Source organism: Psittacula echo (genome assembly GCF_963264785.1).
Source record: "Psittacula echo genome assembly, chromosome: 10".
In the NCBI taxonomy this organism is placed as follows: domain Eukaryota; kingdom Metazoa; phylum Chordata; class Aves; order Psittaciformes; family Psittacidae; genus Psittacula; species Psittacula echo.
This window is the reverse complement of record NC_137741.1, coordinates 22185177-22202534: the sequence shown is the minus strand read 5'-3', so window position 1 is coordinate 22202534 and position 17358 is coordinate 22185177. Positions and strand designations below refer to the sequence as shown.

General features: G+C 53.1%; 1 protein-coding gene across 2 annotated transcripts in view; it reads right to left on the bottom strand.

Annotated features, from left to right (window-relative positions):
* Window positions 1-8398, bottom strand: part of FRMD5 (FERM domain containing 5) — a gene marked incomplete at both ends in the record, with an annotated part of 64683 nt that extends 56285 nt beyond the window's left edge. For both annotated transcript variants that reach the window (XM_080626044.1, XM_080626045.1), the window contains one exon: window positions 8297-8398. In XM_080626044.1, coding sequence (XP_080482170.1) covers window positions 8297-8398 — 102 coding nt within the window. The remainder of the gene's footprint in view (window positions 1-8296) is intronic.
* Window positions 8399-17358: the final 8960 nt, after the last annotated feature.

The following is a 17358-nucleotide window of genomic DNA, read 5'->3' as shown; positions in this document are numbered from 1 at the left end:
CTGGGACAAGCAGAGCTCTGCTGCAGGCTGCTCTGCTGCTCCTCTGTGTGCAACCTGTGGTGTAAAGCAACATCAACCCTGTACAGTGAAATCGTCCTCTCTGCTCATGGCACCGGCCCTGGCAAACCCATGAATCCAAGCACCCTGCCAAGCCAAGGCCATGCCCCTCTCCATGCACTCCCTGCATCCAGTCTCTCACCAACGTGTCCTCAGAGGAACCTGGATGGTGCAAGGACGAGCTGTTATTCTGGGTTTGCAGCTCAGGAGGTGGATCAGGACCCTGCTGAACCCACAGCTTCCAGTGCTTCCCCCCGGCAGCCCCAGGACACTGCCAGGATGTGACAGGGCTCATCAGCATCAGCTCATGGGCACAGAGATTAACCATGTCTGAACAACACCTCTGGAAAAGCCCAGCAGAGCTGGTTGGAAGGACACAGCATCTGCAACCAAACCAGCTCAAAATGCCTCAGACATCATTCCCTGTCCCACTCAATGGCATCCTCGAAACAAAATGCCACGTTAATTAAAGAGTCCTACAGAAATGGGAGCGCTCTCCAGTACTGGGGGTTACTAAGGAAAGCCTCAGCCTGATTTCTGTCCCCCAAGCCCTGTTAGCTGTGAGTTTATTTCACTGGGGGGGGGGGTAGGACACACGACTTTGCAGGGGCTGACAGTGGGAAGCATCCCCTCAGGGCGGACGGAAATCGCTGTCATTGTTATTTAAGGCACCATAATCAGTCGGGATTAATTTTGCATTAGCACTTATGCCTAGAACAAAGCCCAGATGTGAAGCTGAGGGACACTGTAACCAACCAGCACCAAAGAACTGCTAAGAGCAAGCAAGCTCCCACTCATGTGGAAGAAAAGCATGACAGTAGTGACAAGGACCTGGACCAGAAGACAGAAAAGTCCATCTTGGATCAGGAGAAGGACGTTCATACTGAAAGACAGCCCAGCAACAAGGCCAGGTTGGACACAGGGGCTTGGAGCAAGCTGCTCCAGTGGAAGGTGTCCCTGCCCATGGCAGGGGTTGGAGCTGGATGAGCTTTAAGGCCCCCTTCAACACAAACCAGGCTGGGATTTAGGCAGAAGTTTGGTCCTAGAGAGTTGCCTTTGGAGGGAGATCCAATAGTACCAGCACAAGGGCAGGCGATGATGCTGGGCTCCAAAAGCTGTCCCACAGGATCCCTGTATGGGTGGAGGAGGAGGGCCTGGCACGGCGGGGAACACTCCAACATCCATTGCACCCCCACTGCCTTGATCCTCTCACCAGCATCTCTCACCCCAGCCCTCTGCTGTTGTGCTTGCTACCACCTTCCCTTCTCCACTTCCAATGGCCCCAGGAGCTCCAGGCCTTCAGATCCCAAAGACGTTCTGTTCTCTTTACATTTCCTTTGGAAAGCCATTGTTGTTTGCAAGCCAGAAATATTCGTCAGCAGGCTACATAGTGCACCTCTAATGAGAGTTAAATCGATCATGGGAAGTACCTGCTCAGCATGTTTATTGTCTAGTTTTCAAATGTAACTGTATTGGATTTCAGCTTTTCTCCCCAGTCCCAATATACCGTCCATCCGATGAGCTAAGTGTATAGTCACAACCTTTATAAAGTCCCTAATCCATGCTCCTGAGCTCTCTCTCTGGCTCCAGAATGGCTATATCAATTTTTGCTTTCTTTTTATTAAAGAAAAATTCCATATAGGCAACGAGATGGATATTTCCTTTGGGATCCCAGCTTATGTGCCTAGCTAAAAGCCAATGTGATCTGAAACAGCCCTGCTATAAATCCTCTGAGAAATAGAAAAGCCTCACTGATATGACAGATATGCCACTATAATTAAAGCTGTTGGTTACAGACATTATGCAGCCAAAATAGTCTATTTCCAGCTGCAGCATTGATCACGTTTTGACACTCAGCATTAACTAACGGAGGTCTCCCAATGCCACAGAGCTTTTGTTCATTATCACCTATTAAAATGCCTCATGAATCTGGCGCGACACCGGTGCCTGGCGAGTGCTGACCTGCCTGATTTCCCTCCTTCCCGCAGCTCCCGAGCAGCACGAGCTCTCCTCCATGCTCCAGAGTCCAGTGCTTCCTTCTTCACTGCCAGCGAAGAAAGACTGAGATCTGTGCAAACCTTGAATTTCCAATGAGATGCTGGATGCAGAGAACTGCCTCTCCCAGGGAAAGAAAATGGGTCTTGGCGTGTGCTCAGCTCCGGCGGGACCACAGCCCGGCCGGGAGCAGGGGGAGGCTCCAGCTCTAAACATCTAAAGAAAATGGGTTACCGTTAGGATGTTCAAATCCTGGTGGCACAGCCAGAGCATGGCCCTGAGCTCTGCAGTGCTCGGGCCTCTTCGGGATGGGTTTCCTAACCTGCGCCTCCGCACAATGGGAGTGCACCCTCCAAACCCAGGCAGGTTTTTCTGTCTGTTCCTTGCCTGCAGAGGACCAATTTGGTTTACATCAACTTTCCCGGTCAGGACCAAAGACTGAACACTTCAGGAGAACAACCCCCCCCAGTTTCCATAAGCAGAACCGTGAACATCCAGTAATGGAAGCACAGAGTTGATCTTCAGTGCAGCTAAAAGATCCCGGGGCTTAAAACAGGGCTCTGCTTTACAAAGGGATTCTGTAAAGCTGGCACCATCTTGCTGTTGGAACTAGATGATCTTTAAGGTCCCTTCCAAGCCAATCCATTCTGTGAGTCTCTGACGTGTATCTGGAGAGACAGCTGCTGACTTCATCAAGCAAAATAAGACCTTACTGCATTTCACCCTACACATGACAAGGCAGAAGATGCCCGATGGCATCTTGCATTTTGTGTGTGCACAGAGCAAACTGGATTCCTCAGGAGATGTCAGCTGTCAAAGCACCTCTGCACACGGGGACAGTGCTTACCAAGCGAGGGCAATCTACATGCATGGTCATAGCCAAAGTGCAGTTAAGGGCATGGTACGGTCTGTATCTTTAAAATGATGATACAGGATGGACAAAGTGCCAAGTGCTCCCCAGGACTGCGCCAGATCCATCGCCGGCAGTTACAGAAATCCTGGTTTTCCCTAGAAAATCAAGCTGTTCTGCACCTGAAGCCCAGTTCACACCATTCCCTCTACACTGGCTCTTGCCAGGCAAAAAAAAAATCAGGCATTTTTGCAGATCTTGAGTTCAGTCTCAGCCAGAATTATACAACAGACATGACAACATCTGCCCCATGTGCAGGAAAACTGCCCCACCAGCCCCCAGTCCCGCAGGTTCCTTTAGAAACAGCAGTATCCCAGCACGTCTCCCCTGGTAAATTCCTGGAAAATCAGATCATTGTAAAATCTGTGCCACGGAGCAAGGGGAGGAAAGATCCCACGTGACTGTCACATACCCACCCACCGCCAGCGGACTGGGGGTGAGCTGCAGCGACTTCAGACCTCGGCACCGTTCCTCTCCTTTCCAAGTGCTCCTGAACGCAAAAGGCAGCACTTACCCTCCTGTCTAGCAGTGAAACCGCTGTAGTGGATATTTAACAGCTACCTTCAACTGCAAAAGCTCCTTGTCAATGTCCCACCACACACAAAATGAGAGACTGGCTCCTTGGAATAGGAGGCGGGTGGTGGTGGTTGGGGAGATGCAGAATTTGAGTGTGAGGCTTAAAACCATGTTTTTGCCCGAGATGCTCAGGTTGGCAGGGGCTGGGTTATGAGCTGTAATTCCATGCACATACAAATCCCTGAATGACAACACCCCATGGGGATGATGGAGGAGAAAAACCATCTCCTGACCTGCCCTGAGCCCTGAAAACAGATCCGCCAGATGCACCCACAGAGAGGGACCACAGACGCTTTTGGTGCCTCTAGGCTTGCACAGGGCAAACCAAACCATCATAAGAGGCTTGGCTTTGCCAGAACATGGCCACAGTTGTCACAACTGCATCCACCATCTCCCGAGCTCCGTCGGAATGAAAAGTAAGTGGGCTGCTCAAGGCAGTTCCAGTATCCCCCAGAGACCTTAAAAAAGCCTCCTCCTCCTGTGCGTTACCTCATTTTTACATGGCAGAAGCAGAAAATTTCTTCTTTCAGCGGCAGGTCTGTCTGGGTGTACACCTGTATTTGTCTTCAGCACCTTACAAGATGGGAAAGCGATAAGCAAAGTAGTTCCTTCAGGAAGCTGGCTGTTGACAGGGGGATAGCTGGCAGTTTCACAGCAGGTAACATTGTCAAACACGTAAGAAAGGTTAACGGAAAATAGATATTTCAGCTGAAATAGCAGCACTAGAATCCTTTTCAGTGGGTCTCCATAACAACTTGTGTTTCCGCCTCCCATTAAAATGAGAGTAAATATGTCACTAGTTTTTCAGTGGACATTTAGTGGATGCTTTCCTTCGCTGTCTTCTGTGTCCTTCGTATTTAAAATTATATACTTGGAACTGAATTTAAAGGGGAAAAGGAGGTGAAACCCAAGAAGCTGTCAGCTTTGTTGCTTTGTCTTCCTGTGCCTTGCAGGCAGTTTGTGTTCCCAACCGTACATAGGTAAATGCTGGAGCAGGGACGGAAGGATGCTGCCCTGACAGCGCGCAGCTCCACAGAGATGTAACAAGAGCAATAGGAGTCTGCTGCAAATACACATAAACAAACCCATTTGAATAGTCCACAGGGAAGCAGGCGAGGAAATGTGGCGTATTGTTCTCACTGCCCCTGGACCGGCAGGCTGTGGGTGAGACCCCGCAGCCCAGAGAGTGCTGATGGACTCCTCACTACTACATCACACTGACGGCGCTGCAGTGGCTTTGCTGGAGCCCCACCAGTGCTGGACCACAAGACCAGGTGATGCCCCAATAGCTCCTCCTGCCCCATGGACCCGTGGCCTCAGATCCAAAATCCACCTTCCTCCACGCTTCTGATAACAGGCTTGGCATCAGCCCCTGGCCCCACACCTGGGTTCAGGCTGCAGAAGGGAGGCTTTGGGAGCAGGGAAACTTCCCAGCACAAAGCCTCATGGATTCAGTGCTCTCAGCAACAGGGAGCAACCTCCAGCACAGAACCCATCACCCGGGCTCAGGCCTTCAGATAGGAGACCCATGGCATGAGCAGTGATCCGCTAACCTGATTCCTGGGAAAAGGGATTGGAAACTCTTGGAAGATGAAAACATAATGAACAAATAACCTTCACGGTACCCAGCACTGCAAGACCCACGGCTCCCCTTTCTGTTGACGGCCTGTTATTAATGATCCTGTCAGGTCTCCTAATGAACTTTGTGCTTCATGTGGGAATGTGGGGTTTGCCCAAGAGCGCAGTCAAGAGCTTGCTTTCATTTATTTACCGTATTATGCAAGAAAGTTCTTACATTCTGAACCCAAGAAACCACATTTCTGTGTTTGTCTCACGTCTCCACGTCCGTGTAGTGCTGCTGGGGTTTGAAACAGAACTGTCCCTTCAGGAAAACGCTTGCTGCATCCAGCAAGGGCAAATCATTTGTTATTTCAAGCCTCTTCCACCACCACTGACACCACAGCAAAGAATTTCAAACATTTCCTCAGACAAGCAGCTCAGTCAGAGCGAAGCCGCAGCCGGAGCATCAGCCCCGAGCATCAGCCGAGAGCATCGCCGCTTCTCAAAGCCAGCTTGTGTTTGGCAACACGGAGAACATGGAGGTAAACACAAAGTTATTACACTGCCAGACCAGCCCCTTGCCCTGGAGATGAAACAAAACACCTTTGGGAAGGTGCTTTTTCCAGCCAAGCTGCTCCCCACAGAGGTGGGACCTGTGGGAACAGGGTCCCCAGCACCGAACTACCACCTGTACTGCTTTAAGAAGTGCCTCTGTGGCATGTCACATTGTTAACATATCAGCTTTTCTGAGTCAAGCAAGCCCAACAGCTTCATGTTCAAGCAGTTGCCCCTGAGTCCCAGGCTGAGACCTGCAGCGCTGTTCACCTGGACCATTCCTCGGAACCCAGCAAGGGTAGATGCTGGGATGTTGTCCTCCCTAAACCAGCAAAAAAACCCAAAGATAAAACCACGTATGGGGGTGCCAACCACAGTGCCCGATATTTCACTGCCTGCATCAGCTTTGCCTTCCCACCAACATGCCCGATCCATAGACAAGCTCCCTATGCTCCTCCCGCTTGATGGGCTGTTGGGGAGTGAAATGATGAGGGCAAAAGAGGGGGATTCATCCAGACAAGGAACATGGGAATATCACCAAAGTAAACTTGGGGTAATCAGTTAAAAAGGCTTTAGTTAGAAAGGGAATATTCAGGTGTTACCCAGCAGCACTGAGCCCCTACTCACACGCCTTTATCAAGCACAGCCAGAGGTTAACTCTGTTGACAGGTTTAACCAGTGCCATTATGTGAAACAGAAATAAAACCTCTTCAAAGCAGCTCTGCCTCAAGAGCTCCTTTCTCTTCCCCATCAATGGAGAAGCCAGATGACCCATCAGACCTGCCACATGTCAGGGGATGTGAAGCCCGTCCACATCCCCATGCACTGCTGGGGCAAACAGGACAAGCCCACAGGTGCAGCAGCCAAAATACACATTACAAACCCCAGCGAGCAGCTTGGCTCCAGTGTGCACTGTGATGCAGGGTGCTGAGCCCACACCCCACACCAGGGGCCAGGACAGCTTCCCCATATGCAAGTAAAAATAGAAAGACATAAATTAGCCACAACAGGCGTAGGAAGAGCCCGGCTGAGGAAACCTGACGGATCCCAGCAAGACGTGGAATATCTGCGCTCGTGAGGGAATGACCTTCAAAACTCATTCACCGCTCGCAGCCTGCGCCGTGACGGCTTTTCTCACTTGCCACCACATTATCCATTCCTCCTCGGTACACTTTAATTCTGCACAGACTATAAATACTTGGCTTATAGGGCAGGAATAGAAAACAAATATTTAAGTGAGGTAACCTTGCTTGTGAGTGTGGTACATTGTACCTTGGGCCACGCATGCTTTACACCGGGATTCACTGTTTACTGTGCTGAACATAAAATAAGGCACTGAAATACATGCTCAAGTAGTATTTTCTCTTAAAGAGAAAGAAAGACACGCAAAATGACGACAGCTCCTTGGTAAATTTATATTAAGGACAGAAAATCCAGATTTTTCTTAACTGCATTGCCTACACTTTCCCTTCCAAATTACGGGTTTCTGTTTAATTTGCACCAAAAGCAGCCTCTGAGAGGTTAATTAGTTTTCCTCATGCAGAATAAGGCCGGTCGCCGTTACAGGTATCTACCGGGTCACACTTCACAGACCAAGGAGAGGAGAAGGGGGACTCGCGGCTTTGGCCATCCCCCCATCGTTACTTGCCCAAATTAACCTTATTTATCCATTTTGGGCTATTTAAGCAAAAACGCCGGTCCCGTCCCGTCCCCCGCCCCCACGCACCATCCGGTCACGGTTCTCAGGCACAGGCGCTTGGAGCGTGTTACCGCAGCGGTGCGACCGCTCCGCAGCTGCGGGACAGGATGCAACGAGGGGCCGCGAGGCTGGGGGGACACGGGACGGGACCTGCTGCTGCCGATGCCACGCGAGTCGCCTTCGCCCGAAACTCTGCCCTGGGCCCTCCGCTGCCACGGGCCGGGACGAAGGCAGCCGGTACCGGCGGCGATACCCGCAGGGGCTGCAGCGCCGGGACCGGCCGGAGCCCGGGTGCTCTTCTCCGGCACCGAGGCCCCGTCACTGCCGCGGAGACGGGGAGCGCGGTTTGCCGGTTTATAGGAATCCCACACCCCACGGGTCCTGCGCGCCGAGCCACGGACCCCGGCAGCGAACGGCAGCGACCGAGCGGGAGGCGTTCCCGGGTCCCCGTCCTGCTCCCGATCCCGGCCGATGGGCCCCGTTCCCGCCGCTCTGCACCGTGACGGAACCCAGCCGCTCATTAGAGCGGAACCAGGCGCTACCGAGGGCGGCGGGGGCCGGGGAGCGCCCACCCCAGCTCAGGGCACCCCCGGTGCATCCCTGCCCGGCGGCACTTTACTTCGCACCGAAGTCATCCTCCTCCTCTTCCCCCCCAAGCAGCCAGCGGAGGGGGGAGAGCACCGCGCCGGGGCTGCCCCCGCTCCGCTGCTCTCCGGGGACAGCGGGCGGCTCCCCGCGCCATCCCCGCACACCGCCGCTCTGGGGGGCTCAGCCCCGGAGCTCCGCTCCTTCAACCACGCTCCGATCACCGGCGGGGCTGCGGGAGCGGGGGCTGTCTTTGTTCGCGTCGGCGGGGCAGGACCGGGCCCCCCCCCGCCGCTCCGCTCCCTTTGTCCGCCGGAGCCCCCCTGTGCGGAGCCGTCCCTCCCCGCGCCGCCGCTGACCTGGATGGTGCAGGTGTACTCGCTGTCGTCCAGCAGCCGCACGGTGCAGTTGTACTCGCGGTCCAGGTTCCTGCTGCTGCCACTCATCCACCTGCTCAGCATCTTCCCGAGCCGGGCGGCGGGCGCTGCCGCGGAGCCTCCGCTCACATCCCCGCTGCCGGCGCCGCGCGGTGCGGAACTGTGCGGAGCGGCGGGGCCCGCCCCCCCCACCCCGCGCCCGCCTCGGTCCGGCCCTGCCCTGCCCCCGCTGCGGGCCGAGCGGCGCGGAGCAGCGCGGAGAGGAGCGCAGTGCCCGTGCCCGGGCCGCGGCGCTCGGCGGGCGGGAGGAGGCAGGCCTGCGGGGGGGCCAATCTCGGCGCCGCGGCGGTGACGGGCTCCGCCGCAAACCAATGCGGCACGGGCGGCGCGGCCCCGCCGCCTCCGCGGGCAGCCCCGGGCGGGAGGGAGGGGGCTTCGCTGGCGCGGAGGGGCGGGAGGGTGTGGGGGCTGCTTGCGAGGGGCTGCGCCCGCCGGTGGGAAGGAACCGGGGCTCCCCCGGGACACCCCGCGGGGCTCCGCTGCGGGAGATCCCCCCTCGCACCCGCACCCTCAGCCTGCGCCCGCAGAGGGGCTGCCCCGCACCGGGGTTGGGGGGGCAGCGGGGCTGGTGGGGGAAGTGCCTCGGTCTCTCCCCCGACACAAAGTGGGGTCAATAGGTTGGAATTCCCACACAGGAGTCAGCTACCACAGCCCCTGATCCCAGCCCAAACACCAGGCTGGTCCCCAGGGCACAAGCTTCTTTCTTAGTGCTCATTTGCTCAGAAGGGAACTTTTAAATCCCTGGTTATTAGATAAAATGGACTCTAAAAGTGACCACATCGCTGGGATGCAGCTGGTGCTGCTCTGGAGAAGTGAAACACCTGGTGGTGGTGCCAGCAGTGACCAGGGGTGGATGGGAGCACAGCCAGCAGAACTGCAGAGCTCTGCCTCTGGCTCTGGCCATGCCCTGCCTGGATGTCTCACTCCATCTATGGCCAACCCTGCTCCACTGAGGGGTTCAGCAGTGCTCCCATCACCACCCTGCTCCACACATGCTGACAAATACCCGGTCAGACACACAACAAGGTCCACATTACGCTGCCTCATGTCTAACCCGTGGCACCATGGGGCCCTGGCCCTGCTGTGCCCTCTTGGCTTTGCCTGGAGACCCACGTTCATCCCTTCTGGCAGCCCCTGTCCTCCCTTCATGAGCCCCAGCCTTAGGCTCCAACTCTGCAGCTGACTCGTCCCTGTATTGTATCTGCTCCGATCTTGCTCATTCCCTGCCTTCCCAGCCAGAAAGGCTGTTTACAAAGCCACATTCCTCACCTTTCCCTGGGCAGCACAGGCTCCCTTCCCACCAGTGCCCCCATCTCAGGGGGCAGCATCCCCTCCTGCACCAGCAAACCTCTTCCCAGTTCCACTTTCTGGACTCTCATACCCCTGACACACCATCCTCGCCATGGGGAGCCATGTGGTGGGAGGGGCTGGGATCCTGGTGCTTTTCTTTGGGACCACACAATCCAGGGATTGTCTCTGTGATGGGTAACAGGAGATGAGGCTTTCCCCGGACCCCAGGGGGCTGGATGCTCTGGGTCTGCCCATCAGAACACACCCCACCACCACCCTGCTTATGGAGGGACCACAGAGGCTTGGTTATCTTGGTATAAAAGAAGCAATTACTCACAATGTGCAATTAATGCTAACGACAGAGTGGGAACAGGCTGTTGCAGACAGTGGTGCTGAAGCAGTGGGGCAGGGACAGCGGGCAACATCCTGGAGAGGACGTTATTCCACTGAGGAAAATGGTGGCAGAGACTTGGCCTGTGTGGGCTGCCTGTCTGGGGACTGGATTGTGCAGCTCGTGGGAGGGTGGGCTGAGCCCGCACGTTGTTGGGAGGCGTGATGCAGAGCCCAGAACAACAACGGCGCTTTTCAAAAGAATGGGACTCGCTCCTGAACCATCTGGGCACTGTTACAAAGATGCTTGTATTCACTGAAGGAGCTGCGACTTTGCCATGGATCCCACTCGGCATAAATTGTTCATCTGCCTCACAGCTCCCTTCTGAACCAGCTGAACTGCTAGCGAAGAATGGGATCCTCGGTGCTGGCAGGTGCTGCTTTCATCGGGAACAGAAGCTCCGGGGCCAGCTGAGCAGCTTTAATGAAGAGCATTCACGGGCAGCTTTGTCAGGGAGCCCTCGGCCCGTGCCACGCTCTGTTGTCAGCCACGCTCCTCAGCCCAGGGAGGGCTTTGCTGATGTTCCCGTTCTCAACACAGAAACTCCTTCTCTTTATAGAGACCCTTGGCAGGAGCCCCTTGACTGAGTCCATCTCCTCACTGCATCCTCAGAACAGGGAATGTCGCTGGAGCAGGAATCTGAGGCAACTCTGCTTCTCTCTCAAGCTACCTGAAAGGAAACCTAAAAGGTTTCCACCGAGGGTATCAAAGGCTGGGAGATGCCTTTATAAAACACTCTGTTCCCCAGCTCCCATTGCCAAGAACGTGGCTTTGACGAGTAATGTTCTTTTCTTTTTAATAATGAACACAGCAGATCTCATAAATTCTCCACATGTGGATTCTCTGCTACTGGCAGTTTTCAGTTAAAAGATCCCAAGCACAGCTTTCCAAATGCATGTTTCAAGTGGACTCTTTGATGTATTTGTTTTCCAGTAGGTTAGGAACTGTTTACTGAAAACCAAATACATCTGTAGCAAACAGCCAGTTACTGTCTTACTTTGCGTTTACAAGGTGCAGAAATAGATGGTGCACTGACAAAGTGAACGCTGATCCTGCCTGGTGTGCCCAGGTGATGTTTGGGAAGCACTCAGCTGGGTGAATATTCAGTGTTGACAGGAGCAAAGACGCAACAAGTGCCTTAAATTCAGAAGTAATGCTTTGCTTTTTGCCTGTCTTGGGTATTTCAATGCACAGCCTCAAAGGACGACTGCTCAGCTTTAAGGTATGCCAATGTTTGTAAGGAATAACTACTTGTGCTCAAGATGACCAAAATATGCAGCTCTGCTGTATCTGGCGTTTCTTCTTTAGATACCTTCTGCATTTTCTTCATTGGGAGGCAGGAAATGAGGCTGTCAGCTCTGCTTTGCTTTTCAGCAGGTACCTGCATCTGAAATGATAGAAAAGCAGCATTTCTTATCATCTGAGCTCCAGCACAAACCCAGCACCATCCAGATGAGATGTCAAAACATGGCCCAAGAGCACAGGGTTTGCCCATCATTTAAATGGTCAATAGTACTGGCAGTGTGGTCATTATACTTCCAAATCAGCTGAAGTCAGTCCTGCTCTGTTCTCCCAGGCTGTCTGCAGTGGCAAGTTGGCATCGATTCAGCAGCTCTCAGGTGCTCTCAGTTTTCTATACACTGAGAAGAGATAGAAACCAACGAGCAAATTCTCTCTTATCCCTTCATTACTTGTTGTTGATGAAAAGTTTTGGATAAGAAGACTTAGCCTGTTTTCAAATACCTAGATGCCGCAATCAGCACTTCTGGGTTCCCTTCCCTTTATTTGCTCTGGATTTGGAACAAATGCTTGTATATTCTTCACACCATATTTTTCTACAATAATGAACGATTATAAACACTTTGGTAACCAACGAGGGACCCATCACTGGCTTTAGGCCAGGATTTGAGCGTGGTATGGTGCTTACAGATGGGAGGCTTTGCAGGGGATGCAGAGGAGGGAGTATTCCAGCATCAGTTAATGTTTGTGGAGTGTGGAAGCCCTTCAGCTACTGTTTGTACATCTTTCACTCTCAGCTGAACACCAGTGGCCATGGGAAACATTAGGTCCAGTGACTGAGCTACCTCCTCCAGCAAGATTAGGTCATAAATCCCAGTTCTTTAGTTAGCTGCTATCCTGCAGACACATCCCCTGCAGCGGTGGTGGTTGGCCTGGCTGGGAAGGGACATGCCAAACCAACAAGAAACTTCTTGGGTCTTATTTCTCCCATGATTTCTCCCAGCACAGGGGGAAGGAGGGTAATGTGCTCCATACAAATCTTTCTGTGTGGCTTTGGTCCCTTTATTACTTCTATATACCCTCATATTATTTCTAGCAGCCCCCTCTGATGAGAAGGGGCTGCATCATCTCACACCATGCTTCTGGAGGGTGTTTCACTGCAGGTCAGCTGCTGCAATGAGGATGAAGGAAGGAGAAATGGGTCCTGTGCACCAGGACCACCATCCCAGGTACAGTCCCAGCCTGGTTTGGGTTGGAAGGGACCTTGAAGCTCCTCCAGCTCTAACCCCTGCCACAGGCAGGGACCCCTTCCACTGGAGCAGCTTGCTCCAAGCCCCTGTGTCCAACCTGGCCTTGAACACTGCCAGGGATGGGGCAGCCACAGCTTCTCTGGGCACCCTGTGCCAGCGCCTCAGCACCCTCACAGCTTCTTCCTAATCTCTCATCTAAACCTCCCCTGTAATAAAGAACTATGTTAAAACATCTCAGCAACAAAGAAATCTCAACAGAAAAGCACGGAGCATGACTCTTCAGGTCTGCAATTCACAGGGAACTGCTGCTTTGACTCCTTCCCTGCTGCAGAGCTCATCATAAGCATGTCAGAAAAAGCTCTGCTCCAGGTTGGAGTCTCTGTGCTGCTGCCTGGCTAGAAGGGGCACGGAGGGGTTTCTCCTCTTTCTGAGTCACTGCTTTGGCAGACATTTACATCTCCAGTCCTTAACAGTGCAAATACAACTTCCAATCTCCTTGGGTACTCACAGAGGTAGTGCTGAAAAGCGCTCTCGGCAGTTTTTTGCTAGCAAGATATGCTCTGGTTTATATTTAGGGAATACAAATAGGGAATAGTTCTGAATCCAGCCCAGAAATCCATCTAAAATACTCCTGTAATTCTATTTACAGACTGCTTCTGTCAATGTTGTATCAGGCAGAGGGAAGGGTATCTGTGTCTGTGTCTGGGGACTCTACCATGAGCTGGGGGGTCTGTACGAACATGGTACCGGGGTCACCAACCCCTCCAGTGCAGTTTTGCCATGACCCACCGCTGCAATCACATAGGTTGGCATTTCTTTTATGGTTCTCGTGATATTTAGTGGTATTTTTCTGGGAGTCCCAGTTCTTGTTCCCTGTGTCTGACAGTAATCACAGTGTCTGTCAAACTGAAACAACCCATCGCTCCTGATTGCAAAAGAAGGCTTGAATATGTGAGGCATATGGACCAGAGGGTGCTCAGCAGGGCCCGAAATAAGACAGCAGGAAAAGCAGCCCTGGAGGGGGTTCTTTCTATCTCAGGCTCCTGATTTTCAGGCATGAAGCCCTGGAGCTGCTAATGCTGCCCCTGATGCGCAGCGTCACAGCAGACTCTTCTTTTCCCTTTGTAAGCATCTTCATAGCCTTGGTGTGAAGAGGGCGCCTGCTCCGGCAGCCCTGGCTCCGCAGATGAATGTGGAATGACAATGAGAACCGCCTGCCCCAGTGCACCCCCAGCCATGGCGCCATCCACCTGCCCTCAGCCAGGCGAGACACAGCACAATGCCAACAGCAGGAGAATCCAATGCTCCATGAGTGTTTTTCCAAAGGAAGGAGGAATGGGAGAAGCTCCATAACTGAAACATGGCACAGATCTGAGAGACCTGAAACCAGCGTTTGCCAACGGAAGAGCAGAGGATGCTCCTCAGCATCAAACATCTTCCTAAAACGAGTGGTTCTTGTTCACCGTATAAAGAAAATGCCTTTGCACAAAGAATGTTTCAGGCAATGGGCATCGCTTTCCATAACTCGCTTTTATTTTTCTCTTTAATATGTTTAAAATTACTTTTTTCACGATATGCCTCTTGTCTGAAGGAAATGGCTCCTGGGGTGCCTCTGCATCTAAACATTGAACAGCCCAGGTTAAGGATTTACTGCTTATTATCTTCATCTCATACACAGCACAGCACAGCACTGCACTGCCTCCGGAGGCAGTTTTCTCCATCAGGTAATGGTTAGCAGACTCAGGATGTCTGCTGGTAAACCACAGGTGAGCAAGAGCCTGGCAAGACAGACACGGAGGAGCAGCTGAGGCACCGAGCGCTCTGAAATGCTCCCTCATCCAAGCAGAGCGTGTTTTAACAAGGCTGAGAAGCAAATTGGACATGGGAGGGCAAGGCCCCCCTGGCTGTGCATGTGCTGAGGCTGCTCCTGGCAAGCCCTGGGGGAGCACAGTGGGCAGTGTCCAGGGAGCTCCCTGGCAGGCAAAGCCAAGAGCAGGAAGAGCAGGGCAGGGAATTTGCCCATGGAAAATTCAATTATCCGGTGTTCAGACCAACCCTGGAAATCCGCACTCAGTTTGGTGCTGGAGTGCTCAAGAGATGTGCAGGCAGCGCAGAAGAGAATGAGTAAAATCCCTGAGAGGCTGCAAAAATACCCTCTGAGCTCCATCTGTTTAAGTTCTAAAGAATACTGAGAGTTGGCTTTATTAAAGTATGCAACTATCTTTATGGTAAAGAAAACACAACGGTTAAAGGTTCTTTTATTCAACAAAGGGAGGCAGAGATGGTGCCGACAGCTGGGAATCAAAGCAGAGAGGCTGAGACAGAGATGAAGCAGACGGGGCTTGCACCACCCTTGGGAGCTGGGCTCAATGACTCCCCGCACATACCCCATTTCTGCAGAACCTGTCTTACTGGGAGGCAGGCTCCTGCACATGGGACCACCACAGCCCTGAGTTGGGTCTCCTCTGCTTATTCCCACTGGTCCTGGACCTGCAGCTGCTTTGGACCCTGAAAACCAGATTTCTAAAAGCTGTTCTTCAAAAAGAAGATGGGGAAGATGAAAGAGAGAGGAGTTAAAAAAGGAGATAAAGGCTTTGAAAGCAAACAGCAATTAACCTTCCTGTTCTGAACATCCAGCTTCCTGGAGCTCAGGCACATGGCACCGGGGGGGGAGCACAGCGTGGCCCCCCCGCAGGATGCAGTGCCGGCTCAGCACCACACATGGCACTGCCTGGCTTCCACACTGTGCTGGAACCACTGGCGCTGATGATGGGTACCAGGGGCAGGGAGCGATGTCACCACTGTATCCACAGTGACACTGAGAATGGGGCACAGGGATCCATGCGCTGGCTTCATTAAGCTTTTTGCTGGTGCCTCTTTGGCACTGGTCTGGCCACTGCCATGGCCATGGATGGCTGGTTGGGATGGGGGAGCAACCCAGCACAACCTGGATGGAGTGTGCAGTGCTGTGGGGCACAGTGTGTCAGGACAGCAGGCACGTGTGTGCTGGAGGAGCTATGCTCAGGTTTGAGCAGGACCCTACTGGGCTGCTTTCTCCTGCCTGGAAGCACATACAGGTCCTCCCTCCCCCGTCCCTGCTGTAGCATCTCTTCAGGGGGGTAAACCAGCCTTCTTGCGGATGTAATGCCCATGTGCATCTCCCAGCAGAACAGGAAGATGGCATTACACAGTGCTGCAGTTTATTAGTCAGCTGAAATGACCGTGTTACACCCCTGCATAATAAATCCACCACTGCGCCACTGAGGAAACCCTACACAACAAAAAGCAGCATCAGATGCACTTCAGCAGGGGACACCGGGGCAGAGCAGAAACCATCAGTGTCTGCAGCCATGGCAAAATGGTCCCAGAGCAAAGATCTATGGTCAAATGATCCAGGGGCACAGGGCGGTGACAAGGGAACTCGGCACAACCAGCCTGGCACAGGACAGGCATGGCCACAAGGACCAGAGCACAGCCTTGCAGGGCTCTTCCCTTCGGCACAGCAGCAATGACCAGGGTGGCTTCTTGCTCTCTCCAACACATGAGCAGCTCTGACAAGCTGCAATTTGCACCTACCAAGCACTTAGCAAAGATACACTCCCATAGAGAGTAACCGTGCCAGTGCTGCCTGGTGAATGAGGCGAGGAGGCACAGCCTGACCGTTAGCAAGGTCTGGTGCAACACAAAGGGAGCTGAGAGACCAAGCAAGACAAAGAGCAAAAGGTGAAGATTTCCCAGCACGTGTTGTGAGCGAGGGCAGGGATGGGGCTCTGGAGGCGGGGTGATGTTTGATGGGAACAGCGGGATGTGAGCGCTATCTCGGAGCATCAGTGGTGGGACCTCGATCTCAGTGTCACTTCCCAGGCTGGCGCCTGAGCAGGGTGTGTGTCCCGGTTCCCACCATCCCGTGCTGAGCACAGACAGACCTGAAACCAGATTTCCTCTGCCCAGCAGAAACAGGGGTAGAGGCTGCACACCCCCAGAGCAAGACACTCGCAATACCTGGAAGAGCTGTCAGCATCCTTCGGGAGTGGGAATACTCATAAATATGGAGTGGAAAAGAGTTCAGTCAATAGGAGAAGCAGCTCTGCTGGCAAAGCCCATTGCCATGGTACCTGTCAGCAGCTCGCAGCGTTGTTTCACACGTCCTATGCTCTGAAAAGGATCTTTTTTAAGCAGCAGCATTTTAGATCTGAGCAATGCAGATAGAACCATCTTGCCACCCCACCTTGGCACCCACAAACCACAGTGAACTCAGTGTGTGGTCGGTGAATTGTATTAACTCAATGTATTCCAGGATATAAAGCCCTGGAAGTGCTGACTGGCTGAACCTCACAAAGTCTGTTGCTGGTATTTTATCACATTACAGATTACTTCAATAGCAAATGGATCCTCTTGACTTGGAGATTTGCAATAGCAGCAGAATGAGGTTTTCACTCTGGGAATGTGAGTTTCATCATCAGAAAGGCATTTCATAGAACCACAGAATCCCAGACTGGTTTGGGTTGGAAGGAATCTTAAAGCTCATCCAGTTCCAGCCCCCTCCCAAGAGCAGGGACACCTTCCACTAGAGCAGTTACTCATTTCACATGGTGCTTATGCACCCACCACACTTCCCTCTGTCCTGGGATGATCCTGCCCTTTCCCACGAGCTTACAATCAGGCCTGTTATAGTTTCTATCAGTTTCTGACCCCTTCTCCCTGTTACAACCTTGGCTGAGGCTGCCCCTGCAAGCCTGGAGCCGGAGGAGCAGGATCCAGCCCTCTCCACTGAGCTGGGATCCAGGAAGGTCTGCACACGCCTCCCAGAAGAC